The 26222-nt window shown below is 49.1% G+C and overlaps 1 protein-coding gene across 4 annotated transcripts; it reads left to right on the forward strand.

Moving 5' to 3' along the window:
- Positions 1-987: 987 nt before the first annotated feature.
- On the forward strand, positions 988-25618 carry MTMR4 (myotubularin related protein 4). 4 transcript variants are annotated; one of them, XM_025851176.2, is made up of 19 exons: positions 988-1111; positions 2321-2359; positions 6036-6125; positions 6537-6653; positions 7153-7235; positions 8994-9154; positions 9271-9367; positions 9548-9661; positions 10775-10971; positions 11227-11355; positions 11806-11917; positions 12472-12667; positions 12904-13089; positions 13168-13338; positions 13482-13636; positions 19625-21023; positions 22689-22799; positions 23023-23111; positions 23338-25618. In XM_025851176.2, exons 2-19 carry the CDS (start codon positions 2357-2359, stop codon positions 23513-23515), a joined length of 3588 nt encoding a protein of 1195 aa, XP_025706961.1. In that variant the 5' UTR covers positions 988-1111; positions 2321-2356; the 3' UTR covers positions 23516-25618. The 4 variants fall into 4 exon arrangements, with proteins under 4 accessions (XP_025706961.1, XP_025706962.1, XP_025706963.1 ...); XM_025851177.2 differs by lacking the exon at positions 988-1111 and adding an exon at positions 1862-1936; XM_025851178.2 differs by lacking the exons at positions 988-1111; positions 2321-2359 and adding an exon at positions 4348-4592 and having other exon boundaries at positions 19625-20633; positions 20781-21023.
- The last annotated feature ends 604 nt before the right edge of the window (positions 25619-26222 follow it).

Below are 26222 nucleotides of genomic sequence, written 5' to 3' on the forward strand. Positions count from 1 at the left end.
CTGTAGTAAAAGTTCCAATGTTCTGTAAACAGAGACACGTGAAGACAATTTGGCCCCGGGGCCTGGTATGTAAAGCCTTCAGGCCAGCCCCCGCAAGTGAAGCTATCGGTTGAGAGTCTGAATCAACGGGTTCTCCATTTCTGCCGGGTTGGTGGTATCGCTTGGCCATGGCGACCTCCAGCGGCCACCCTCCGCCATGCTGCCTATTCTGGTTTCCCAGAGGGGAGAGAAGAAGGGAGGAGCAAAGAGCTGGGTGAGTCCTGTTCCCACTCTCGTCGCCGCTAGCTAGTGGCAATCTGAGATCCAGATTTCATATCTCTCAAGTGAGAGATCTTTACTCGGGACTGACGGCACCATGCAGGTCCTGAAGGACGGCACGGTCGGTTCGCTGATGCAAAGTAAGGGTCGGAGGAACCCGTCACGACGCAGAAGAGAGGAAACTCTCCCGCCTCCAGTTGGAGAAGACGGAAGACAGAACCTCGCGCCCAGGCCTCCCTCCTCTCTTAGCCTGCGGGGTCTTTTCTCCCTTTCCGGGTTTGGGACGAGATGACTGCAGCGAAACCAAAACTGGAAATAGACAAACTAAGACGCCACCTGGGATCTATTTGAGAACTACACCCAAGGCGTGGTCGTCGCCGGAAGTGGCTGTAAGGCCTGTGCCCCTACAAGGCTCCGCCTCCAACTGCGCTACCAGTAGGCGACAGCCACCCCCACTTCCGGCCCCTGGAGCCTCCAGCAGCCCCCCTTTTACTGCTCTCTCATTGGCTGCCGCAGGGACGCGCTGTGATTTCCCATTGGCCGAGCCTCCTCTCCGGGGCCGTGCCTCCTCCCTCCAGGTACTGTCTTGTCTTCCGGCACCCGATAGGCTGAAGGCTGGGAGGGCGTCTGCCCTACTTGACCAATGAGCGGAGTGAAGAGTGAGGGCGGCGGCTGCGTGGTGGGGGCAGGGCGGGACTTGGTGTGGCTATTGGCCAGGGCGGGCACAGACCGGAGATACGATTGGTTGGGGAAAGAGGCACCGTGGTGGGGTCGAAGCTGCGCGGCCTCGGCAGCTGGGGGAGACGGAAGTGGTGAGAGCGCGGCCTCGGAGGGTCGGGCGGACGCCGCCTGGGTGAGTCACCGTGCCCCGTGCATTGCCAGTCTGGGAACCGCAACAACCGCGTCTTGCCCCGCCCCGCCCCAGCCCCTCCGGCTTTCATGGGCCCCGCCCTCTGTCATTCGGGGCCCCGCCTCCGAATCTTTAGGCTCCGCCTCTAGAACCTGGACACCTGGGCTCTCCTGCCAGACTGGCCCGCCCCCCTCCCCCCCTCCCCCCCCCTCCCCGGCCCGGGGCCAGATCCCCTTCGTCCGGGAGCCCTGGGCATCCCAGCCCTGGTCCTTGTCCCTCCTTACCTCCCTCCATTTCCCTGAGGCTGCGTGCCAGTGGGCGGTGAGGCAGCACCTCTGGCTTGCCTCTTGCTGGCTCCCCCGTGAGGACGGGTGGGCTGTGATCAGGGAGGCTGGCAGGACCACAGATGGTGGTCCCCGCAGTCTTCCGCAGGGCACTACTGGACTGCTCCTGAGCTCGGATAGCAGGCATGAAAGAAAGTGTCAGTAAAACCTGGGCCTGTCTCCCTAAGTGGGCCAAGGAGGCCCATCCTGAATTTCTGTTGCTTGGGCCCATTTGACAGGTACTGACTCTGAGGCCTGGGGTGGCCTGATTGTCCCTGTTCTGTGGCCTCCTCCCACAAACCTGCATCCCACTTGATGCCAAATACTTTCAGCAGGATCTATTCAGTCCTGCTGCCAGAAGGCATTCTGCTCACAGGTTGTGGTCCCCTCCCTCTTGTCCTCTGCTCTGGACTCTGCCCCCAGTAAACAGGTCAGGTGGGTGCTACTCCCAGACTTAGAAGCTGGCAAAACGTTCCTGTGGATTCATGTCCCTCCAGGGCCAGAAGTAAGTCCTGGTTGGGCAGCCTCTCTTTTCAGAGTAGACAGGTCTTTTGCTTTCCCAAAAAGAACAATGTTTGGAGTGTTCTTCTCTTTCTGGTCTGGGAATCAGGACTCTTGAGTTCTGCTGAATAATCTTGGATGACACTCATTCCTGCTCCAGAACTTTGTGGCCGGCTCCATGCCCTGCAGAATCACTTGTTGCTTTCTCCCCGCGTAGCTCACATTGCCTCTGTCTAACACTGTTCTCCGGGGTTAGGTAAGGGGTTCTGTGGAGAGGCCGGATTCTCTGTGAAAATCGCTGTAGAGGTTAGGAGCAGATAATGTGGCATTGGCTAATTCTAAGGTAATGTTAATGGTGCTCTTTAATCTTGTTTCTGTCTTTTTACAGTAAGAAGCAGACAGCCAGGACCCTCACCACAGTAGAATGGTGAGTATTCTCTTTCCTCAGACGATTGTATTTTCTATAATCCTTGTTTTTCTCTGTGACGCTGCCCTACCTCTCCTGGATCTTGAGCTCCATGCTACTCTGTTCAGCCTCTAAACAGGTTCATCTCTCCTGGAAATAAATTAGGCTTTCTTTAGATTGCAAAACATCAGCCAATATACAGCACTGGGACAGGAAGCCTCTAGAAGTCTTTTCCTGCACATGCTATGTATGCCATGCCTTCCCTATACTACCACTGGCTCTCTTAACCTTTCATAATGGCCCTTCTCTTGCTTTTCTTGGGTCCCTGGGGGAAGCTCTCTGTTCTGGTCTGAAAAACCAGGCCTCCTTTATCTCAAGATCCTTGCATTTCCTAGTGGGCCCCTCGAATATTGTGGGTGCTGTATCAGGAGTGACTCCACCAAAACAGTGGGGCTTCTCCAGCTCTAAGATGCTGCTGTCTTTTAAGCTACTGCAGTCCTAGCTGACTGGATATATAGCAGGAGAGCAGCCTCAAGGGGCCCAGAATATCACGGGGTTGCACAGGGAATGGGGGTGGAGGTGATAATGATCCTGTATACCTTCCATTAACTGGAAATGCCCTTCTCTCATCTCACGTTCAGGGAACCCCTTCCTAACCCCAGAGAACTCGGAGGAGGAGGCAGTGAGATGAAAAGAGAGCGGAGAGTTGCAGGCCCCGGCCCATACCAGGCCCTTGCTCTGGTTGTATCTTTTCAGTTTCTTCAAGTGTCCCCTGTGCAGGTTAAGGAACTCAGTTGGTGAGAGGACCTCTCCTTCCCTCTGCAGGCATGTGGGTATGTGATCCTGGTCTCTTCCTAGAAAGCCTGCTGGTCTTGGTCCCCACCCACTGATAGCCCCCTTCCTTTTTTCTTCTGTGACTTTCCGAAAAGACCATGCACTTCAGAGTTAGCCGAGGCTATTCCTGAATCCTAGCACCACCACTTAAATAGCTTAGGTAACTCGCATATTTTCTTTCTAAGCCTGACCTCTCACCAGCAAAACAGGTTAATTCTTGGAGAGTTGAAAGGTTTTAGTGAGATAATGTTTGAAACCTGTCTGGCTCATAGTAGATGCTTAATACAATGTCAGGTTTTCTCCTGTTCCCCTTCCCCCCGCCCAAAGCAAAACCAAAGCCCTGGTTTCTGAAGGTTACCAGGCACAGGAAGTGTGGGGTTCTGACCAGCAACTTCTGTGATTCTTGATGACACTTTGAGCCTCACTGCTCCTTATTCCTTGGCCCTCTACCCAACTCCCTCCATACCCTACTCTTTGTTTTTGCATAGCTTTTGTGGTCTGTAGTTCCAGTCTTATCTTTCCCAGCCTAAAAAATTCTTCTCCAAGAAGGACTTTCTTATCCAGACTTCAGAGGATGTGAAACAAGGGAGAGATGGAGCTGAAGGAGTAGGGTTGGGCAGGGGCCATGGAATAAAAACACTTAGAGAACTTCCCTTTCAGGAGTGTGATGTGACCAACCTGGCATAGACCAGCGTCTGTTCTAAGGGGCAAAAAAAGGGAGTGCGATTTAGTGACGTCAGGGATTGGAGGACACTGGTGGACAGGGGTATGGTGGGTGGTGGTTTCAGGGAAAGGAGGAAGCCCTGAAACCGTAGGTGGGCTTTATCTTGGGAATTCGGGACAGGCACTGGGGGAACTCAGTGCGGAGGGCCTGGGGACAGAGTGTGAAAAGAGGTGTGTGAGCTGGCTCACCTGAGAATATGGGAAATGAAAAGATGTAGGAGGGCTTGCCTTACCCTCTCACGCGGTCTGGGGGCAGTCCCGCAGCCCATACTGCGAAAGCCCCCAGACGTCCCCTGAGGACGCCCTCGCACGCCGCCAAGGGGCCGCGAGGAGGGAGGAGCCTGGGGCCGTGGGCGGGGCCGCGAGGATCCGCCCCCCACGCCCCTCCTCGCGCGGCCCGGGGCGCTCCCCTCGTCCGGCTCCCCTCCCTTCCGCGCTCGTGCCGGAGGGCGGAGCCGGGCTCGCTCCATTGTGGACAGGAGGGGAGAGGCGCGCGGGAGCCGCGCCGAGGCCCCGCCGCCAGCGCGCTTGCCTCCTGGTCGCCGCGGCTGCACCTGGCGGGCCCCGCAGCCGGGATGCGGCGGGCGCCCGGCACTGGTGGGCAGCGCAGCGGCTCCGGGGACATGTGCGCTGGCCCAGACCGCCCGCGACCATGAGCCTGACCGCCCGCGTCTCCTGCTCCATGCTCAGCTGCTTCGTAAGTGTTGGCCTGGCCTGCGGGGGCCTGGGGGTCCCAGTGCTTGCTGCACCCGCAGCCCTGCCCAGGGCCACCCTTGGCGATTCCGAATTTTAGCCCATCCCCCTTTTCGTGGCCCCCGGCAGGGGAGAAGGGGTTCCCTTTTCTTTCGTGGACTTGCTTTCATCTTTGGGGGCCGGGGATTATGGAAAGCGGGGGGTGGAAATTCTGTGACCCATCTTGGCCCCGCAGCCACTGCCCTTGACTGCAGATCTCCAGGCCCCGCCCTGCAGGGGTACATCCTTTTACCTCCGCCTCTCCATCTTGGTCCCACCCGCAGCATCCTTGCTTGGGGATGTGGGATGTGGCTGGGCTGTGATGTTAGAGGGCCAGTCGGGGAGCACAGGATGTCTGAGCTGTTTCCCTGGCTCCAGCCCCCTCCCCCTTCCACCACTCCATACCTCACCTGACACGCCAGTCTTTTCTCCTTGACTGTCCCCCAGACAGCCTCTCTTCTCCATCTTCCCTGCCTCTGCAGGGCTCCGTACCTCTGCATCATTCCCAGTCCTCCCCTCCTCCCCTCCTCTGGCTTAATGCTCCTTCCCAGCTTCCCCCATCCGTCCTCTCAGATGTTCCCACCCCTCCCCTCCTTACCCCCACCCCCACCCCCCGTGGGTGGCTGCCAGGCCTCCTCTCTCTCCCCCCTGGCCTTCCTTGGGTCTCCTGGTTTCTCCCAGACCCGTGGATCCCCTCTTCACCCCTCCCTGGTAGTTGGGAGAGGAGTTACTTCTGCTTGCTGTGGGTATTCCTTAGGAATTCCCCTCTTATCAGAAGGCAGGGCAGGTTGCTTGGTTGGTAGGTGGGTGGGTGGGTGGGTGGGTGGGGAGGCTCTTGAGCAGTGTGGGCCGAACTGGAAGATAAGCTCAGCTCCAAAACACATCCTCCTTTTGAAAGCATCCCTGAAGGCCCTCTAGAGGCATGGGACTGAATCCCCCAACCCACTTCTCTTTGTCTCCTTCACCTACCAGACTGAAGTGTCTGTGGCTTTAGGCACCCGCTTTCCCTCCTGTGCCCATATCCAGCTGCCACACCTGGTTCCTCTTTCTCGGGGCAGCACCTCCCATTCCCACTTCTGTCTTACCCTCACATTGTTTTCTGTGTTTTTCTTAGTTTTCTCTCTTCCTCCATTTGGGAAATGTTCGTTCTATTTGGTTCTGCTTCTCTTCGAGGAGTGCAAACTCCCAGTTCCTCTTCGGACCTTACTCTTCCCTTAGGCTGACTGGGCTTGAGCACCCCCTCCACTTTGCCCCTCCCACCAAGCCAGGCCCCTTTTCCTTCCTCTGGTGACCAAACCTTTATAAGTGTGTAGGGGGTCTGTGCAGGTTTATTGAGGGGAGGGGAGCAGAATGAGGTCTGCTGGGCCAAGTGAAGCCTGGTGACTTAGGGCTGAGGCTTTCCCCACAGGGTGAGGAGGGCCCCCCGAGCCTGGAGTACATCCAAGCCAAGGATCTGTTCCCCCCCAAGGAACTAGTGAAAGAGGAGGAGAATCTGCAGGTAAGGAGGAGTTGGGGGCCCAGGGTGGGGGGAGCTCTCTGCCCAGTTAAAAAGACCTTTCCTTCCCTCCCCCACAAACAGCATCTCCAAGGGGATCTAGTCCTGGGGCTTTGGCTTCCTGTTTCCGGGTCTCCAGGGGGAGGGGAATGTGTGTGTGTGCGTGTGTGTGTGTGTGTGTGTGTGTGTGTGTGTGTGTGTGTGTGCGCGCGCGCGCGCGCTATGAAGCCTTTGGCCCCAGGGAAGGAAGGGCAGCTTTCCTGTATGGCCGTTGCCTGGTGCTGCTACCCTGGAGAGGACTCTGCTGTTTCGCCTTGGCCCAGCTTTCCCGAGGGGATCCCACAGGTTGGGGTTGGGGAGGGCAATGGAGGGATGACTCACTTCTGGACTGAGGGTTCCTCTGTCCCTCTACAGGTGCCCTTTACAGTGCTGCAGGGTGAGGGAGTGGAGTTCTTGGGCCGGGCAGCCGATGCCCTCATTGCCATCTCCAACTACAGGCTGCATATCAAGTTCAAAGATTCTGTCATCAACGTGAGTTCCTGTCTTGTTCTCCCACACCCAAGGCAGAATCCCTGCCTGGTTTGAGGTGGGATTGCTCCAGCGCTGGACTTGATCATGTCTCCAAAGAGTTGGGGTTCCTTTCTTTTTCTCGCTTTTTGTTTTCCTGCCTCCTTCTCCTGGCTATGGGTCTGTCTTCCTGCCTCTCTCTTATTCTTCCTTCCCTTACTTTGTTGCTGACCCTTCTAAGGGGCACGGTGGCGTTGTTGGGGAGAGTGCCGCTTACCAACCGTGTGGCCTTGGTTAAGCCACCCAACTGAGGCTCAGTTTCCTTCAGAATAATTTGGTGTGAAAATATCTGCTTTGCAGGGTTCTTGTGATTATTCTTTAAGGTCACATAGGTAGAGGACCCCGCACAGTTACCAGGCACTTAACTGGCCCTCAGTGAATGTCGGCTTCCTTCCTTGGCTTGGATACATCCCCATCTAGGCTGGGGTGGGGATCTGAGCTTTAGTTTGCCCTTCCTTTAAAGGTCCCCCTCCGGATGATTGACAGTGTGGAGAGCCGTGATATGTTCCAGTTGCACATTGCCTGCAAGGACTCCAAGGTGGTGAGGTGAGAACAGTGGGGCTACACTCAGGTCCTCTGGCCCTAGTCTTGCCCAGACCTCTCTGATGCAGGGTTTCTCTGGAGCAAGAAGGAAAAATATTGCCTCACGTTCCCCATGTGGAAGAAAAGGTAGAAACCCTCTCTCGGTTGGGAGGTCAGTTTCCTGACCCACGGTATCTTGACTTGAGAAAAATGGGGATAATGCCTAGCTCATGGAGTTGTCATAGGGATTAAATGAGGTAGTGAAGGCACCTAGGATTGGCATGCAGAACTCACATGATGGTGGGTTCATTTATTAATTCACTTATTTATTGAGCACTCTACTCTATGGCAGACTGTTATAAGCACAGGGGATACAGCAGGGAACTAGTAGAAAGAATTCCCTTCCCTCATGGAGCTTATATTCCAATGGGTAGTTATCAGCAGTAAATAATGAGTAAAATGTGTTAAATGATAGTAAATGTAAAGGTGAAAAAGCAGGGAAAGGGGATATGGAATGCCATGGGGGTGAAGGTTGTAGCTCTAAACAATAGGGTCAGAGAAGTTTGCATTGAAAAGGTGACATTTGCGTCAAGACCTGAAGAAAGTGACCATGTGGATATTTGAGTGAAGAGGGTGCCAGACAGAACAGTGGGTGCAAAGGCCCTGAGGTGGGTATTGTACCTGGCATATTGGAAAAAGAGCAAGGAGGCCAGTGTAGCTGGAGGGGAGTGTATGTGGGTGAGGGTAGCTGAGAGGTAAGGGGGGGTGTCAGAGTGTCATAATCACTGGCTTTTACTTTGAGGGAAATGAGAAACCACTGCAGGGTTTTGAGCGAAGGAGAGATATGATCTGACTAATGTTTTATAGAATCGCTCTGGCTGCTCTATTGGGAATAGATGGGAGGGGGTCAGGCGCAAAGGCAAGGGCAGAAGCAGAGGGACTAGTTAAGAAGCTATCATAGTGAGCCAAGTGAGAGAGCATGGTGGCCTGGCTAGGGTGGCAGTGGCCAAAATGGCGGGAAACGTTCAGATTTTTGAAGGGAGAGATGACAGGATTTGCTGACAGACTGGATATGAGAGAAAGAGGAATCTGGAATGACTCCAAGGATCATTGAAAGAGTGTCCAGTTTAAAATCTGTCATGTGCTCAGGTCTGTAGGGATTCAGAAGGAGAATCCACACTGGCCTTCCCTTCAAGGAGGCTGAGGTCTAGTTGCTGAAGGAAGACTTAACAGTGGCAATATGCTGTGGGAAAACTTACTGTTTAATACTCTAAGCGTATTAAGACAGAGAGAGGAAGGGGTCTGTAAAATGGGGTGGGCTGGGAAGGCTTCCAAGAAGATGGGAGACCAGAACTGTCTTCCAAGTGTCAGTAGGATGTGGCTTGGCCGAGAGGAGGCATTATCAAGCAGAAGTGAAGAAACAAAGACACAGGAATGGTGTGAAACAGGACTCTTGCCTGCAGCAAGAGTCATGAGAGAACATGGAGTACCAGGACATTCAGGGACATGTGGTAGAGTTTAGATTTGATATAAGAAGTGGTAGGGCCCCATTCGAAGGGATAAGTATGTCCCAAGGACTAGAGTTCTTGGGAAGACTGTTGGCACAAAGATAAGTCCTCTTGGGTGTTGGCCAGTGTCCCTGGTCCTCCCCAGGGTCCCCATGCCTTACCTCCTGCTTTAAAGCCTCCCCTCCCCACAGCCTTCCGGTGGCCCTGTTTTTGACCCTTATGGCCCCAAGGCACACCTGCCTCTTGTCTCACTCTGTGGCTTCTCACCTGGCAGGTGCCACTTCTCCACTTTCAAGCAGTGCCAAGAGTGGCTGTCACGGCTAAGCCGGGCCACGGCGAGACCTGCCAAGCCTGAAGACCTCTTTGCCTTCGCCTACCATGCCTGGTGCCTGGGGCTGACTGAGGAGGACCAGCATACCCACCTCTGTCAGCCAGGTAAGGCCAGGCTGTTTTGTTTGGGAGACTTCATATCACTTGGTTCTTAACCCTCCTCCGCCCACGGACGTGGCGCACTTGGATGCTGACAGGCAGGCATGGGGGCTGTGTTGCAGGAGAGCACATACGATGTCGGCAGGAGGCTGAGCTCATGAGGATGGGCTTTGATCTGCAGAATGTCTGGAGAGTCTCCCACATCAACAGCAACTACAAGTGAGAGGGCAGGGGGTGGAGAACCCAAATACCAATCCAGACTCCGACCTCGCTGGGCCGAGCCCCTGGTTCTGTGACAGAGGAGGCCTCCTGGTCTCTCTTCCCACAAAGCCACCCCTGGGGATCTTGTTATCACAGGCCTTAGATCGTGCTTGGTGACCCCATCTGGTCTCTTCACAGATTGTGCCCCAGTTATCCCCAGAAGCTGCTGGTTCCTGTGTGGATCACAGACAAAGAGCTGGAGAATGTGGCTTCCTTCCGTTCCTGGAAGCGGATCCCGGTAGTCGTGTATAGGTGAGGCAGTAGGGGACAGGAAGTAGGGAGGACACTTTTTATGCAAGAAGGACAGAGTCAAAAGTGGAGATTTTGCCTGGTTGGCTGGGAATTGACACCCTGCAGGAAAGGAAATAATTTCCAATCAAAAACTGCCTTAGCTCTTTTCTTCTAAAGATGAGGTTTTTACCTCATGGGGGGAGGGGGCGCTTTACTTTACTTTACTTTTTGGAGGGGGTGTGTGTGTGTGTGTGTGTGTGTGTGTGTGTGTGTGTGTGTGTGTAAAATGTTGCATCATTGTGTGTACAATGTTGTGTGTGTAAATTGTTGCATTAGAACAGGGATGGCAAACTATGGCCTGGTGAACCAAATCCAGCCTGCAGCCTGTTTTATGTACAGCCCAGCGCTATGAATGGTTTTTACATTCTTTTTTTTTTTAAGATTTTATTTATTTGACAGAGAGATAGAGAGCACAAGTAGGCAGATAGGCAGGCAGAGGGAGAGGGAGAAGCAGACTCCCTGCTGAGCAAGGAGCCTGACGTGGGACTTGATCCCAGGACGCTGGGATCATGACCTGAGCCGAAGGCAGACACTTAACCGACTGAGCCACCCAGGTGCCCCTGGTTTTTACATTCTTAAAGGGTTGCTTTTTTTTTTTTTTAAACAAATCAAAAAGAAAGAAGAATGTGTGACAGAGACAGGCTGTGACATGTGAAGCTGAACATGTATTGTTTGTTTCTTTACTGAAAAAGCCTGCCGATCCCCTGCACTAGAACATTGTAGCTAAAATAGAGTGAGATAGCAGCTATGAGGTTTGGAGTTGTTCTGCTATGGGCTTAGGCTTGTTCTCTTGCTGGGATCTGTACCTGGAGCAGGTGCTGTGCAGATTCAAGAAGTCAAGGTCACCTTGGGAACAGACCGTTTGAGAAATGTGTGTGACAGCGCTTTGTAAACTGTAGAGCCCTCTAGATATGTCAAGGGCTTTTAGTTGTTAGTATCATGGCCTGGGTGAACGGGTAGCCCCGGTTGGCTCTGGAGATCTCGGTCTGGCCCCCTGGGGCCTTGGTGGTAGGCCTGGGGGGCCGCTGGGGGCTGCAGATGGCAAGGGCATGATAGTTCCTTCCGTCTTGTCAGACACCTGCGCAACGGGGCTGCAATCGCCCGCTGCAGCCAGCCGGAGATCAGCTGGTGGGGCTGGCGCAATGCCGATGATGAGTACCTGGTCACCTCCATCGCCAAAGCCTGTGCCCTGGACCCGGGGACAAGGGCCACTGGGGGCTCCCTCAGCACTGGGAATAGTGATGCCAGCGAGGCATGTGACACTGACTTCGGTAAGGTGTTGCGGGTGGTGCTGACCCCCTGGAGAGCCCCCACCTTGGCCTCCTTGGCTTTCAGGGAGCGCCCCCTCCCCCCATGAGAGGACAGGAAGAAGACAACACACAGGGTGCTGGGGTCCCTGCCCTTTGGGAGGCTGTGGGAGGGCAGGGGTCTCCAGTTGTATGTTTTTCTCTGCTGAAAGAGAGTGTCCCAGGGTAGGCTGAGGCTGGACTAGCTGACCCAGGGTCTTCTCCCTACTTTGTGTTTAGATTCCTCCTTGACTGCATGCTCTGGAGTGGAGAGCACAGCAGCCCCCCAGAAGCTGCTGATCCTGGATGCTCGATCCTACACGGCGGCAGTGGCCAACCGGGCCAAGGGTGGAGGCTGTGAGTGCGAAGGTATTGCTGTTACCCGCCCCCCGTCCCATAGCTGGTCTGTGCTCTGGGTGGCTTCGGTGGGGAGGGGCCTGGGGGCAGCTTGTGTAGTGGAAAGAGCCAAACAAACTTGGCTTGGAATCAGAACTCTTCCACTTAACTAGCAGTGGCTCATTTGTTGCATCCGTCCAAATTTTATTGTCTTATCTGTAAAATGGGGATGATGATAAAAATTATTGACCTAGAACAACCACTATATATTGAGAGTTTACTATATGTTGTCATTACTAGTAGTACTGTGACTATCACTTGTCATTAGTATCCTTGTTACTACTGTTAGCATATGGCACCCAAGCATCCAGAGCGGAGTGGTCCGCCCAGCCTGGGAAGCCTGGTCCACGGGGACCACTCTTGTCCTGGATGCCTGTTTCTAGGACACGCTCTTAGGCTCCACCCTCGTCTGTATGTGTACAGAATACTACCCCAACTGTGAGGTTGTGTTCATGGGAATGGCCAACATCCATGCCATCCGGAACAGCTTCCAGTACCTTCGGGCTGTGTGTAGCCAGATGCCTGATCCCAGCAAGTAGGTGGTCCCTGCCTGCCCCCATTCCGTCCTCCCTCGTCTCGTCCTTCACCCCGTTCTTCTAGTTCTTAGAAGATGAGCTGGGGAGATGGGAAGTGTGGAGGTATGGGAGACCTGAGGGCCTGGTGCAGCGGGCCAGTTCCAAGAGCACGTCTTCTGCTCCTCAGCCAGCACTTTGGAACGGCCACAGTACACCGGGTTCCTTTGGTTTGGATCTGATGTCCTATGTAAAGAACACAGAGAACTGGGGGAAGGATGGCTAAATGTGCACGCGATGCTTCCCGTTCCTCCCTCGGTCCTGAGTCTCTTGTGTGCCTCGGGTCTTGTCTTCTTTACCTTCCTGCCAGATAGCTCCTGGCAGAAAGGCCATGGCTTGGACCTCTTGGCTTCTTTACCTTCCTGCCAGATAGCTCCTGGCAGAAAGGCCACGGCCTGGACCTCTTGGCTTCAGCCCTCACTGGCGACTTCATTCGGTGTGGCTGGCCGTGGGTGGCAGAGAGACCGGTGGAGCCTCAGCGCCCTTGGTGACGGACTTGATTTCTGCTCTCGTGTAGCTGGTTGTCGGCCCTGGAGAGCACCAAATGGCTGCAGCACTTGTCGGTGATGCTCAAGGCAGCCGTGCTCGTCGCTAATACCGTGGACCGGGAAAGCCGGCCCGTGTTGGTGCACTGCTCGGACGGCTGGGACCGGACGCCACAGATCGTAGCCCTGGCCAAGATACTACTGGACCCATATTACAGGACGCTGGAGGTACTGAGTGGGGTTGGGTAGGAAAGACCAGAGGGAAAGGGGGGTGGGGAAGGTGTTGGGCCCTCTGGATCAGTCTTGGGGATCTTTCAGTAGAGGACATGGGTGGCTTTGAGTCCCCTTCTAGGATCAGTTCTGCTCTTCTCTGAAGTTGCCAGCTCCCTGCTTCGGGCATCCCCTGGGGAGTAGCACACTAGCCTTTCCAGAAAGGCCCTATGCTTGGACTGTCTTTTCTGCAGGGCTTCCAAGTGTTAGTAGAGTCTGACTGGCTAGATTTTGGGCACAAGTTTGGAGATCGCTGCGGCCACCAGGAGAATGCAGAGGACCAAAATGAGCAGTGCCCGGTGTTCCTCCAGTGGCTTGATTCTGTTCATCAGCTGCTCAAGCAATTTCCCTGCCTGTTTGAGTTTAATGAAGCATTCCTGGTAAGTCCTAAAGCCTGTGACCAGGGGCGGGGGGCAGGTGGCCGAGGCTCCTAGGTGCGAACTGTCTCGGCCCTCCAGGTCAAGCTGGTGCAGCACACGTACTCCTGCCTCTATGGCACGTTCCTGGCCAACAACCCCTGTGAGCGAGAGAAGCGCAACATCTACAAGCGGACCTGCTCTGTGTGGGCTCTCCTGCGAGCTGGCAATAAGAACTTTCATAACTTCCTCTACACACCTGGCTCCGACATGGTAAGTCCCCAACCTTGTCCTGTCCATGCTACTTGGAGACCTACAGGGAGAATGGGCTGAGGAGTGGGGGGAACGTTGGGCTGAGAGAAGGAAGAGGGACCTGGGACAGCTCACAGAACACTGGTACGGGGCCGTTTCCCTAGGTCCTGCATCCTGTGTGTCATGTCCGGGCCCTGCACCTCTGGACAGCTGTTTATTTGCCAGCATCGTCTCCATGTCCGCTCGGGGAGGAGACCATGGATCTTTACCTTTCCCCAGCGGCTCCGAGCCAAGAGTTTGCTGGCCGCTCTCTGGACAGGTAAGAAGAGTCCTTGCTCTCTCCTCTCCGCCAGGAAGGCAGTGACTGCTTTTGGCCTTGCCTCCTGTTCTCCATCTTTTATAAGATATTTAAAAGCAACTTCTTGACTCAGTTGAAGGAGAAACTTGGCTCACGACTTGTAGCTAGCCTGGAGTGCACTCTGTGTTCTCAAGGTCCTCTCTTAAGATAAGATTGGTTACCTTCTGTCCTGGAGCTGCTGTCACCCTATGTGACATAGTCAGGCAGGGGAGAGGGGAACATAACAGAACAGAAAGGACTAGTTCAGGAAGGTTTATGGGAATGGTCTTGATGTTTGTTCATTGATAGAAGACCTTGGGGCACTTGCTATCTTAGTAGCGACCTTTGCTATATGCAGCAATAGCTTCCGGAAGCATCTGATTCTCAGGGAAGTGGGTTCCCAGAAGATGGATGGCCTTCACATTCTCCCTCAGAAAAAGGCCAGAATTTAAAGGCAGACATAAAAATTAAAGTTATCTTCTGACTAAATACTTGGGGGAAGTAGAATGGATGTTAGTTACATTATAAGAGTATTGCATGTTCCTAGTTAAAAAAAAGTCAAACAATGTAAAAGTAGACAACGAAAGCCCTACCTCTCAGACCCTTGTCCCCACAGGTGTCCACTGCTAACACTCTGGTGCCTGTCCTTCCAGATGTTTATTTCTACAGATATAGCCACACGTCACAATCTCATACAGAAACATTTTTGGGGCGCCTGGGTGGCTCAGTCGGTTAAGCTTCCGACTCTTGATTTTTAAAAAACATTTTTAAGATGCAAAAACAGAGTATTTTGCATACTGTTCTGCAAATTGTTTTTCCCATGTTGTATTAGGCTGTACCCCTCTAAAGCACATATAAAGCTGTTTTATTTATTTATTTTTTAAAAGATTTTATTTATTTACCTGACAGAGACACAGCGAGAGAGGGAACACAAGCAGGGGGAGTGGGAGAGGGAGAAGCAGGCTTCCCGCTGAGCAGGGAGCCCGATGCAGGGCTCCATCCCAGGACCCTGGGACCATGACCTGAGCCGAAGGCAGACGCCCAACGACTGAGCCACCCAGGCGCCCCTAAAGCTGTTTTATTGCTTTAGTGACACATATAACAGTCCAAAATTAGAGTGTATCATAACTTATATAACCAGTTTCCTATTGGTCATTTAGGTGATTTGGTTTTTTTTAATTGTTATTGGGAGTACTTTAATTAACATTCTTAACTATGTGTCTGTTTTTTAAAACAGTTGTGGGTAAAATACACACATTTACCATCTTTACACCATTTAAGTGTACAGTTCAGTAGTATTACCTTATATGTGTTATCTTTGCATTGGTGCTAATATTTTTGCCAGATAATTTCCTAGAAATGAAAATGTTGGGTTCAAAGGATATGTACATTTCAAAATTTTGATCTTTATTGGTGGAGGATTCTTAAAGTTAAAATATAACTTAAATTATTGGTTGAATATTATTAAGGAAAACATAAAAAACGCACCGCCCTAAATTATTGGTTTTAGGGTCTTGAGTCCATGGTCAGGGGCCCATGGACAGGTTTCAGGAATTCTGTGATTTTCTTCCTTCCCCGTACTATGCAGAATTTGGGTACAGGTTCATAAGTTTACTTTTCCAGGGAGAGGGCCCAGAACTTCTCAAATTCTCAGTTAAGTTCTATCACCCATTTAATAATCACTGCCTTAAATTGGTATCTAATGTCTTTCTTTTCTTTCAAGATTGTATTTATTGGGGTGCTTGGGTGGCTCAGTTGGTTAAGCTTCTCTGCCTTGGGCTCAGGTCACGATCCCTGGGTCCTGGGATCAAGCCCCGTGTTGGACTCCCTGCTCAGCAGGAAGCCTGCTTCGCCCTTTCCCTCTACCTCTCCCCCTGCTTGTGCTCTCTCTCTGTCAAATAAATAAAATCTTTAAAAAAAAAAAAAGGTTTTATTTATTTGAGAGGGAGAGAGCAAGCATGAGTGAAGGGAAGGGCAGAGGGAGAGGGAGAAGCAGACTGCCCACTGAGCAGGGAGTCTGATGCAGGGCTCGATCCCAGGACCCCAAGATCATGACCTGAGCTGAAGTCGGATGCTTAACTGACTGAGCCACTCAGGTGCCCCTAATATCTAATTTTTCAATTCAGTTAATGTTTCTTTAATACCTACTAGCTGCCTAGTACTATACAGGTTTGTGGGCTATACCAAAGAGAAGATACTGATCCTATTTAAGATACTTTTTAAAAGCTATAATAAGACAGACATAGGTTGGCTAGAGATCAGTTCTAAGTTAGCATCTAAGCAAATAAGAATGTGTGTAGTTCAAAGCTACTGGGAGAAATGAGAAGTTAAAAAGGGATCATTTGGTGACTGTTTACTTAGAGAAGTTTTCATGAAAGACCAGGCAGGAGCCTTGGCTTTTTTGTGTCTCTAGCATCTGGCTCGGCCTGGCACATAATAGGTGCTTTAGTCAATGCTTAAATGAACACACAAATGAATGGAATAAAGGGAGTTGTGAGCTTGGTAACAAGGTAGTGGAGGGGGTCCGAAGGGACTGGATACATGAAAGTTTAAAGAACAAAAGGAGACCCTCTCTAGAGCTGGCAGGGTTAGGAATGGGCCATTTTGAGGAATAGAAAGGAAGAAATACAGGATAGTTCATTGAGGGCTTTAAACGTTATCCTGAGGGCGCCTGGGTGGCACAGTCAGTTGAGCGTCTGCCTTTAGCTCAGGTCATGATGCCGGAGTCCTAGGATCCAGTCCCGCGTCGGGCTCCCTGCTCCGTGCGGAGCCTGCCTCTCCCTCTGCCCTCCGCCCCCGCTTGTGCTCTCTCAAAAATAAATATAATCTTTAAAAAAACAAAACAAAAAACCCCTATGTATTAAAAAAATAAAATAAAATAAACATTATCCTGAGGAATTTATTTAGATTCAGTTGTCAATAGTAAGTCATTGCAGGAAGTCATTGTGATCTGGCGACAACAGGATTTTTGGAGAATGGGTCAGTGAGGTGGGTAGTTGGAAGCACAGAGATCAGTCAACACTATGTAATTCACATATGAAAAGAGGAGTTTGGAAAAGAGAAAGGATTAAAATCAGAAACTTTGTAGAGAAGCCATTAGCAGACTGTGGAGTGACTGTGGGAGGGTAGAAGTGAAGAGTAGAGAGGACCTGTCAAAGACAGGTCCCGAGTCGTTGAGCTTAAAAACTAGGTGGATATTGGTACCAACCCAAAGACATTGGGAAGTTGAGAAGAGTCAGTCTGGGCAGGAGGAGGAGATACAGGCAGGTTGGAATTGAAATATTAGCAAAGAGAAGGTATACTGTAGGCAATTCAAGATGGAGAGTTGGATTTGGAGGACCAAGTAGTATGCAAATAAAAAAAATGCTTTTTTAAAAACCTGACCTGACTTACCTTTGGTTCTACCTTTCCCTAGATCAAAAATGCCCTGAGCTCTTTTCTCTTTTTCCATTGAATTCCAACACATTCTGCTACACCCAGCTCAAATCCTACCCTCTCTGTGTAGCCTTCCCTGACCACCCTAGCAGGATCATTTGTCTTTGTTCTAGACTCCTCAGGCATTATCGTCTCTACCAGCATTATTATTACTATTATTATAAAAGATTTTATTTATTTGAAAGAGAGAGAGAAAGAGAGTACATGGGTGAGCAGGGGGAGGGGCAGAGGGAGAGGGAGAGAATCTCAAGCAAACTCCTCGCTGAGGGCAGAGCCTAACACAGGGCTTGATCCCAGGACCCTGAGATCATGACCCGAGGTGAAACCAAGAGTTGGAAGCTTAACTGACTGAGTCACCCAGGTGCCCCTTAACCAGCATTATTGATTAAATCTTTTGTGCAGTAGGAATCAGCTGTGGAAGATAGGAGACTGTTGATATTGTTGAATTTGGGTCAAGAGTACATGCGAGGTCTTCATACTCTTCCACTTTTGTATGTTTGAAAGTTTCCGTAATAAAAAAGTAAAACAAAAAAAGGAGAAAAAAGACAAAGTTAGCTGTGGTACTTTTTAAAAATATAGCTGCCTGGTTCTCACTCTTGGCCATTCTCATTCATAGGTCTTAGATGGGCCTGGTTGTCTGTATATCTAGAAGATCTATAGGAACTCCTAATGTACACCAAATATTGAACCCCACTGGTCTGTTGCGTTCAGTTGGTACCTAGCAGTGGACACTTGATGTTAGATTTTAAGCTCATTTATTCATTTCTCAAATTGTTTGATTGGCTGGTGCTGGGGATTCAAATAAGACACAGTGCTGCCCTCAAAGCACTTTCAAAGCAGGAGCTAAATAAGTAAACAGTAAGTGCAACAATATGGGATGTACTGAGCAATGTGCTTTGAAATGGGTTATTTTGTTTAATCTTCACAACGGCTTTAAGAGGTAGGTACTATTACCTTTCTCTGATAGATGAGGGAACTGAGGCTTAGAGAAGTTAAGGTCACATAGTTAAAAAATCACCAAGCTGGGATTTGAGCCCAGGCTATGGGACCCCAGAGACTGTAATCACAACCACTGTTAATGCCTTCCTGGAATTTTTTTACCACGAAACAAAACAAAATAAAAATAAAAATTGGTCACAAAAGTAAAATCACACATAAAAATCTTTAAAAAACACAGTACATTTCAAAAACCAAACACTTAAAAAAAATCAGCCGTATTTTAACTCATCCTTTGAGGAATTTTTCTGCATGGGCTGGACTGACTGAGGCATCTGAAAATAGGAGTCTGGTGAAGTCTCCACTGTTTCCTGGCAGGTTTCCCTGAAGTTTTCATTGCTCCAAGGACTTTTGAAATGTGTTAAAAATCAGACATTCTTGAAAATGTCTGTTACCCATTTGGTGTGCATGAATGCCTCTAGAACTCCTGAGTGCTTCGGGGAAGTTTCCATGGTAACTTAGGACTTCAAGGCACGCACTGCTGCTATGTGGTTGTAAAAGACTGTCTTGGTTTCTACCCTGATGAAGGGATCATTTATAATAAGGAAAGTAGTAAAAATGACAAGTCATGAGTATAGTCTTAGTAAGTTTCTTGTTGTCTGGGGCGCCTGGGTAACTCAATCGTTAAGCGTCTGCCTTCGGCTCGGGTCATGATCCTGGGGTCCTGGGATTGAGCCCTGCATCAGGCTCCCTGCTCCACGGGAAGCCTGCTTCTCCCTCTCCCACTCCCCCTGCTTGTGTTCTCTCTCTCGCTGTGTCTCTCTCTGCCAAATAAATAAATAAATCTTAAAAAAAAAAGTTTCTTGTTGTCTGCCTATAGTTTGAATCCTCACAGCATCTCTGTAAGGTATAATTTATGATGATCATTTTATAGAGGAAGAAAGCACATGTCTGAAAGGCTAAATAACTTACTTGTAGTCATATGGCTAATCAGTGTCAGAACCAATATCATCTAGCTCCAAAATTGTTTTCCTTCTATGATAGAGGCAGTTGGACATTAGGTTTGAGACTCAGGTATAGTCTTGGCTGGCTGGCTGGCATAGTAGGTTTAGAAGGCATCAACATAGAAGGCATTGAAATCATGGGAGTGGCTGAGGTTGCCCAGGGAGACTGTAGGGTGAGGACCGATAAAAGCTGGGGACAGATCCTGGATTCTGGAGGACAGAGTTCATGTCCTTCACTTTTTGCACAGTAGACTTGTTTTAGTGAACATCGGTTATTTGTAATCTTACATTTTTTTTTTTAAGATTTTTATTTATTTATTTGAGAGAGCGAGAATGAGAGAGAGAGAGAGAGCACATGAGAGGGGGGAGGGTTGGAGGGAGAAGCAGACTCCGCACTGAGCGGGGAACCCGATGCGGGACTCGATCCTGGGACTCCAGGATCATGACCTGAGCCGAAGGCAGTCGCTTAACCGACTGAGCCACCCAGGCGCCCTTACATGTTATTTCTTATGAACTCTGGCTTTGATGGTCTGATTCTATATATTGGAGGTGGCTCCCATTTGCTGACCAGGAGGTGTTGTGTTTGTCATTCCAGATTACCTAAAACCAGATCTATGGATGATCTGCTTTCTGCCTGTGACACAAGCAGCCCCCTGACTCGCACATCCAGTGACCCGAACCTCAATAACCACTGTCAGGAGGCCAGAGTAGGCCTGGAGCCCTGGCATAGCAATCCTGAGGAATCCGAGACCTTTGTGGAATCTGGGGCAGGAGGTCCTCAGCAGACTATAGGAGAAATGGGTCTTCCTTCCCCTCTGCCCAGCAGCCAGAGAGACTACTTGAGCAATAAACCCTTCAAGAGTCACAGAAGCTGTTCTCCAAGTTACAAACTGCTTAGTACTGCAGTGCCCCAGGAGATGAAGAGCAACATCTCTGATCCTGAAATCAAAGTCCTGGAAGAGACTAAGGCACCAGCTCTAGACCCTCCTGCCCACAGTGAGCTGAGCAGGACTTTAGATGGCACGGAGCAGCCCCCTGAACCTTGTCCTGAAAAAGCAGCTGTCTGTGCACTCTCTGAAGTTGGTTCCAACAAGTGTCATGGAGTTTGTGATTTTCCTGAGTCTTCCCAGGACTCCCTGACAGGTGCCCCCCAACAGGCCCTGCTGGATTCCATGCTAGGTGTGCCCTCCAGATGTGCTCCAGATCACAGTCTGGGCACCCTTTGCAATGCACCGAGTGCTACCTGCCAGACTCCTCCAGAGCCAAGCACTGACTTCCTCAGCCAAGATCCCCCGGGGTCTGGGGCAAGCATCTCCCACCAGGAACAGCCCAGTTCTGTGCCAGATCTGATTCATAAGGAGGAATACACTGGCAAAAGAGGGAATAATAGGAATGGGCTGTTACTGGAAAATCCTCGCTTTGGGAAAGTGCCACTGGAATTGGCCCGAAAGCCAATTTCTCAGAGCCAGATCAGTGAATTCTCTTTTTTAGGATCCAACTGGGACAGCTTCCAAGGAATGGTGACTTCATTCCCAAGTGGGGAGACCACCCCTCGGCGGCTGCTTTCCTACGGCTGTTGTAGCAAGAGGTCAAGCAACAAGCAGGTGCGGGCACCAGGGCCCTGCTTTGGGGGCCAGTGGGCTCAGAGAGAAGGGATGAAGTCACCAGTCTGTTCTAGTCATTCCAATGGACACTGTACTGGTCCAGGAGGAAAAAATAACCGGATGTGGTTGTCCGGTCATCCAAAGCAGGTCTCCAGCACGAAGCCTGTTCCACTGAGCTGCCCTTCTCCAGTGCCTCCACTCTACCTGGATGATGACGGACTCCCCTTTCCCACGGATGTGATCCAGCACAGATTACGGCAAATCGAAGCAGGGTACAAGCAAGAGGTGGAGCAGCTACGTCGGCAAGTACGTGAGCTTCAGATGAGGCTGGACATCCGTCACTGCTGTGCCCCTCCAGCAGAGCCCCCCATGGACTATGAGGATGATTTTGTAAGTATTCAGCACAGCTGTCCATCTGTTCGTTTATTCTATCTGTCCAGCCTTCCATCCAACATTTATCCATTGGGTATTTGCTGTGTGCCACTGTGTTAGGTGTTTGGGCTGCAGGATGCAGTCTCCACTCTTCAAGGGGCTCACGGTGTATTGGGAGAGAGAAGCAGACAACTAGAATGACGGTCTGAAGTGTTACCATGGAAGGAAGCCTCAGGTGTTGGGGTCTGGGGTGGAGTGAAGGCTTTCCTGAGATGATGTTGTTTGAGCTGAGTGCTGAAGAATTTGTCATATTTGGCTAGGTACACAGTGAAAAGGAAATACCATTCTCAAAGGCATGAAGGCATTAAGTACTCCAATGGGATGGCTTGAACAAGGGGGTAGGGTGTGTGTGTGTGTGTGTGTGTGTGTGTGTGTGTGTGTGTGTGTCCACGTGCATGTACAGGTTAACTGGGGCCATGCAGGAGAGAGTTGGGTAGTGACGTGGGAGCTGATATTAGAGAAGTAGACAGGGATTGGAAAGGTCAGCTCGAGATCCCTTCTTGTTTGGATTCTGCCCTCAAAGCAGCACCATTTTTGGCCACTATCATAATCAGATTTGTATTTTAAGAATACTATGCTAGCAATAGTGTGTCAAGTGGATGAGGCAGTTGAAACCCACGTTGGGAGGCTGGTTAATATGTTTTGGAATAACCCAAGTGAGAGATGGTAGTAGGGACTGTCTAGGCTTCGCTGTGTTGAGAGTCCTCCAGTTTGGGGACACAGTTCTTGGGGAGCTTCTAGGAGTCAGCTTCTTGGCCACAGTATCCTGTCATGAACACAGGCACTTCCCTTCCTCCTGTTAAGACATTCCCACTTGCCTGTTGTCCACTTGCTGGGATGGGATGGTCAGCTGTTACAATACAAAAACAGCCATAGACAATACATAAATAAATGAGTGTGGCTGTCTTCCAATAAAACTTGATTTACAAAAACAGGCAGTGGGCTAGATTTGGCTTGTGGGCCATAGTTTGTGAGCCCTGGGTTTAGAATATAATGAGAAATATTTCCACGCTGTGATAAAGCATATTAGTTAAGAGCATGGGTCTGAAGCCAAAGTACAGTTGACCCTTGAACAATGCAGGGGTTAGGGTGCCGACCACTTGTGCAGTCAAAAATCCACTTACAACTTTTGAGTCCTCAAAACTTGACTACTAATAGCTACTGTTGACCAGAAGCATTACTGATAATATAAACAGTCAACTAACATACATTTTGTATGTTAGATGTATTGTATGCTGTGTTCTTACAGTAAAGTAGGCTGGAGAAAAGAAAATGTTACTAAGGAGATCATAAGAAAGAAAAAATACATAGTCCTATACTGTATTTCTTGAAAAATATCTGCATACAAGTGGACCCATGCAATTCAAACCTGTGTGGTTCAAGGGTCAACTGGACTAGGTTTAAATTCCAGGTTTACTACTTACTATCTCTTGACTTTCTCAATGCTTAGTTTTCTTGTTTGTAAAATAGGGATGATAATAATAATAGTGTACATCATAAGCTTCTTGGGAGGAATTAAAGAAGTACATGCATGTAATGTAATTAGAATAGTACCTGATGCATAGTAAACAATAAAGGTTAGTGATGGTGAAGATGGTGTTGATATCTTTGCCTTTTCTTCAGACATGTTTGAAGGAGTCAGATGGCAGTGATATAGAAGATTTTGGCTCTGATCACAGTGAGGACTGCCTTTCAGAAGCAAGCTGGGAACCTGTTGATAAGAAAGAGACTGAGGTATGTGCGGGCAAATGCATACTTACGTGAGGCACTGAGTTCTCATTTCTCAGAGATGAGTGACATGCTGTAGATGGAGCTCTCTCCTAGATGATTGTCTTTTTAGGCAAGTAGTGGCCAGCTATAAAGACCTTGTTTTCTCCTAAGATGCTTTCCTTGTTGCAGTGTTGCTCTTCCACTTGGTTGATAAGGACCTGGGATTTTTCTTTGTGCCTTCTGTTAGGTGACTCGCTGGGTTCCAGACCATATGGCATCACATTGCTATAACTGTGATTGTGAATTCTGGTTGGCCAAACGAAGACACCATTGCAGGTAAGACGTTCTATAGGATTCTGTGTGGCTCATAAAGCAGCAACATACATGTGTATGAGCTAAGTTGAGTTAATCTGAAAATGGAGATACCTTTATAGGGACGATTTTTTGTTTTCGCCCAACTTTTCTCTTTATTTACTCATGTAAGGCCTCTTCGAGTATCATTCATTCTCAGTATATGGGCATTTCTGATATACTGAACTCTTCCCTCTTTGTGCTTTGGCAGAAATTGTGGGAATGTGTTTTGTGCTGGCTGCTGCCACCTGAAGTTGCCCATTCCTGATCAACAACTCTATGACCCAGTTCTCGTCTGTAACTCATGTTACGAACACATCCAAGTATCTCGTGCCAGGGAACTCATGAGCCAACATCTGAAGAAACCCATTGCTACAGCTTCCAGCTGAATGCCAGAGGAGATGACCTGTCCAATTTTAGCAGGTTTGAAGGGAGGATCTGCTTCAGGTGTAGCTTTGAAGGTTCCTTGGTATGGCTCATGAAATCACAGAGCTCAAAGATACCATCTTGAGAAATCTTCCTTGGTACCATGAGACTGGAGCAGAGGAATTCCAATTTGGCACGAGGTCTTCTACTGGTGAGACCCTCACCTTGGGGTAATGGTCCTGGATCCAGACCCAGAGTCTGGAAGCTTAATGTTGAGCTGGTGACTCCCGCTTTTCTCCTGGGGGTCACAAGATCATGATTTCATAGATACTGCCTGATGATGTGCCCCAAACAGCAATAGAAAGACATATGTATAACCAAACTCCAAGTGATAAACAGATCCATCTCTCCTCCACCTGGAAAAAAGCAGATTCTAGTATATAAGATAGGAATTCTATCCTATTTGAAATGAACTATAACCTGTTCCTCTGTGCTCTGTGTCTGTGCATGAAGGCTCAGTCTTTAGAGGCACTCCCTCTAGTTGCAGTAGTTCTGTCTTTCTGTGGAGTTTGGTTTAAAGACTGGTTCAGCAAGTGGAGGTTTTGCTGTATTTTTCACTTGGTTCATCAGCCAGCATCAGTGAATATTCAGTTTAGAGGGACAGTTCTAAGGAGTGAGACATTTTTGGGAGCGGAGGAAAACTCTGCTGATGTTCGGTTCTGGCAAAAGTCAGTTATTTTGAGCTGTGAAGGCAGTAGTCTCTGTTACTCAGTGGCAGCTCTTAAGGTATGCACTGTGAAGAATGAGAAGGGAAAAGCAGAAATGATCCTTGTCAAATATTTGCTGATTGTGCCCTGCCCTTTGCGCCTGACTTTTCCTGGTTGTCCTGGTGCTAACACGGGAGTTACACCTTGATCCTCTCCTGGCATGAAAATAAAACAATGGTTTTTTTTTGTTGTTGTTGTTCCATTGCCCACTTCCCTCATGTTGTCTTTCCCTTGGCTGCTGCCTCCTCTGGGTCACACTGCTTCTTATCCTGAACACTTGACACCTTGAGGGTAGAATTTAGCATTTGGTTTTTACCTCCTAGAATATGCTGTTTGGTATGTGAGGGTTTCAGTACAAATGCTGCTGTCTATTTCTGTGCACTTAACAATGGAACCCAAACAGAAGAGAATAAAGCCTTGATACCAAAATTGGGAGAGAAAATGTGTCCATTTGGACCAAACATTTTTTTTGTTGTTGTTGTTTTGTTTTGTTTCATCTTAATATTACCAGTGGCACTTAACCAAAAGATACAGTGACATAGCCATGTACTGTGGTTGGGACAGATATAGTCTCCTTGACCTGTAATGAAACCACTAGTAGTTCCTTTATACATTTTCCTTAATCCATTGGTGTATAAAAGGTAAATTACACTTAGGCTTATCCTGTTTTAAAACTATGGTAGCTGTCTAACTGCTACTTTCATGTTGCTTCCTAGAAAAAAAAAAATTCATTTGAAAATAACTAGGATCTGCATTTAGAACAAGAATTGTTACTTGTCCTGACCTTTTCCTCAATCCTACAGAGAAGCATCTGTGCTTTTATACTTGTCATGGATGTAACCTAAAAAGTTTTGGCGTATTTAGGTCAGCCTAGCAGAACTTTTTTTGTTGTTTAAATGGAGTTGAATAATGGAGATTTGTGTCTGGGAAATTCCTGAGATCACTGAAAAAGTAACAAACTATTCCTTGTCTCTGATACCTAAAATTCTCCTAAGCATTTTCTCAATCATTAAAATTTACTGCCAGTTGAGAGTGGCTTTTTAATTAAATTGACTTTCATTGCACTTCACTCTGCCCATTTTCAGGGGGAGTAAGACTGGTAACATTTGAGGAGACTCTATCTGTCTACTTTTGTGTGGCTGTTTTGAGGGACTGTCCCATCAGTGAACATACTGCATGGCCTTGGAGAGAGACTCTGGGCTCTCAGCTCAGATGTATTCATCAAATACTCCTTTCAGAGCTCTTGTGGGTGTAAGTGACATGATGTGGCCAAAAATCCAAACTGTGCAGTTGCGTTGTGACAAACATGCAATGTGCTGTAAAAACTCAATACAATTTAAATAAAATCTCTATATTAGTGCTGCTTTGTTGGGTCTTTTTATTCATTTTAATTTCTAAGAAAACTTGATAGTCATGTTTTCTTTGACCACAAGAAAGTACTAAAACATACTCCTTCCTCCCAACCATTTCCATTTCTAAATGGACCTTTCTTTTTATTAGCACAGCACCTGCTATATTCTTATTTAGGGATCGGATAGGGATTTATCCTTACGGATACTGTAGCATTCTATCCCATCTCATGTGAGGTTTATTTCTGTGTAATGTCTAAAATTGCACCGGCTGGTTGACCACGCACACAGGATTGTATTTATATTCTTCCGATTCCCTCCTCATAGGCACCTCAGTTCTCAGTAAACCTGTCCTGAGCAAAATATTGCCGTAAAAAGGTCTATTAAAACACATAAAATGGTACTCTGTAAAAGGTGAATCGTTTACTCAGGATACCATACCCCCATCGCCATTTTTATTTTGGAGAGACAAGCAATTAAACTGTTAGTTCATACTTACGGTATAATCTACAGATTATAGAGTTTATACTACAGTATAATCTACAGATCGTAGAGTTAAGCCCTTTGTTCTCCAGAATGGCTGACTTTGAATTGCCAAGTGTACACTCTTAAGA

Source organism: Callorhinus ursinus, unplaced genomic scaffold (assembly GCF_003265705.2).
Source record: "Callorhinus ursinus isolate GAN/ISIS: 27379988/994484 unplaced genomic scaffold, GSC_fseal_2.0 scaffold34, whole genome shotgun sequence".
In the NCBI taxonomy this organism is placed as follows: Eukaryota; Metazoa; Chordata; class Mammalia; order Carnivora; family Otariidae; genus Callorhinus; species Callorhinus ursinus.

Excerpts from the sequence above, each read along its gene's own strand:
- MTMR4 (XM_025851175.2), top strand. The coding sequence starts at position 4,548 with ATGAGCCTGACCGCCCGCGTCTCCTGCTCCATGCTCAGCTGCTTC. Across the intron at positions 9,155-9,270 it reads TACCCACCTCTGTCAGCCAG|GAGAGCACATACGATGTCGG; the intron begins GTAAGGCCAGGC and ends GCTGTGTTGCAG. Across the intron at positions 9,662-10,774 it reads ATCCCGGTAGTCGTGTATAG|ACACCTGCGCAACGGGGCTG; the intron begins GTGAGGCAGTAG and ends CCGTCTTGTCAG.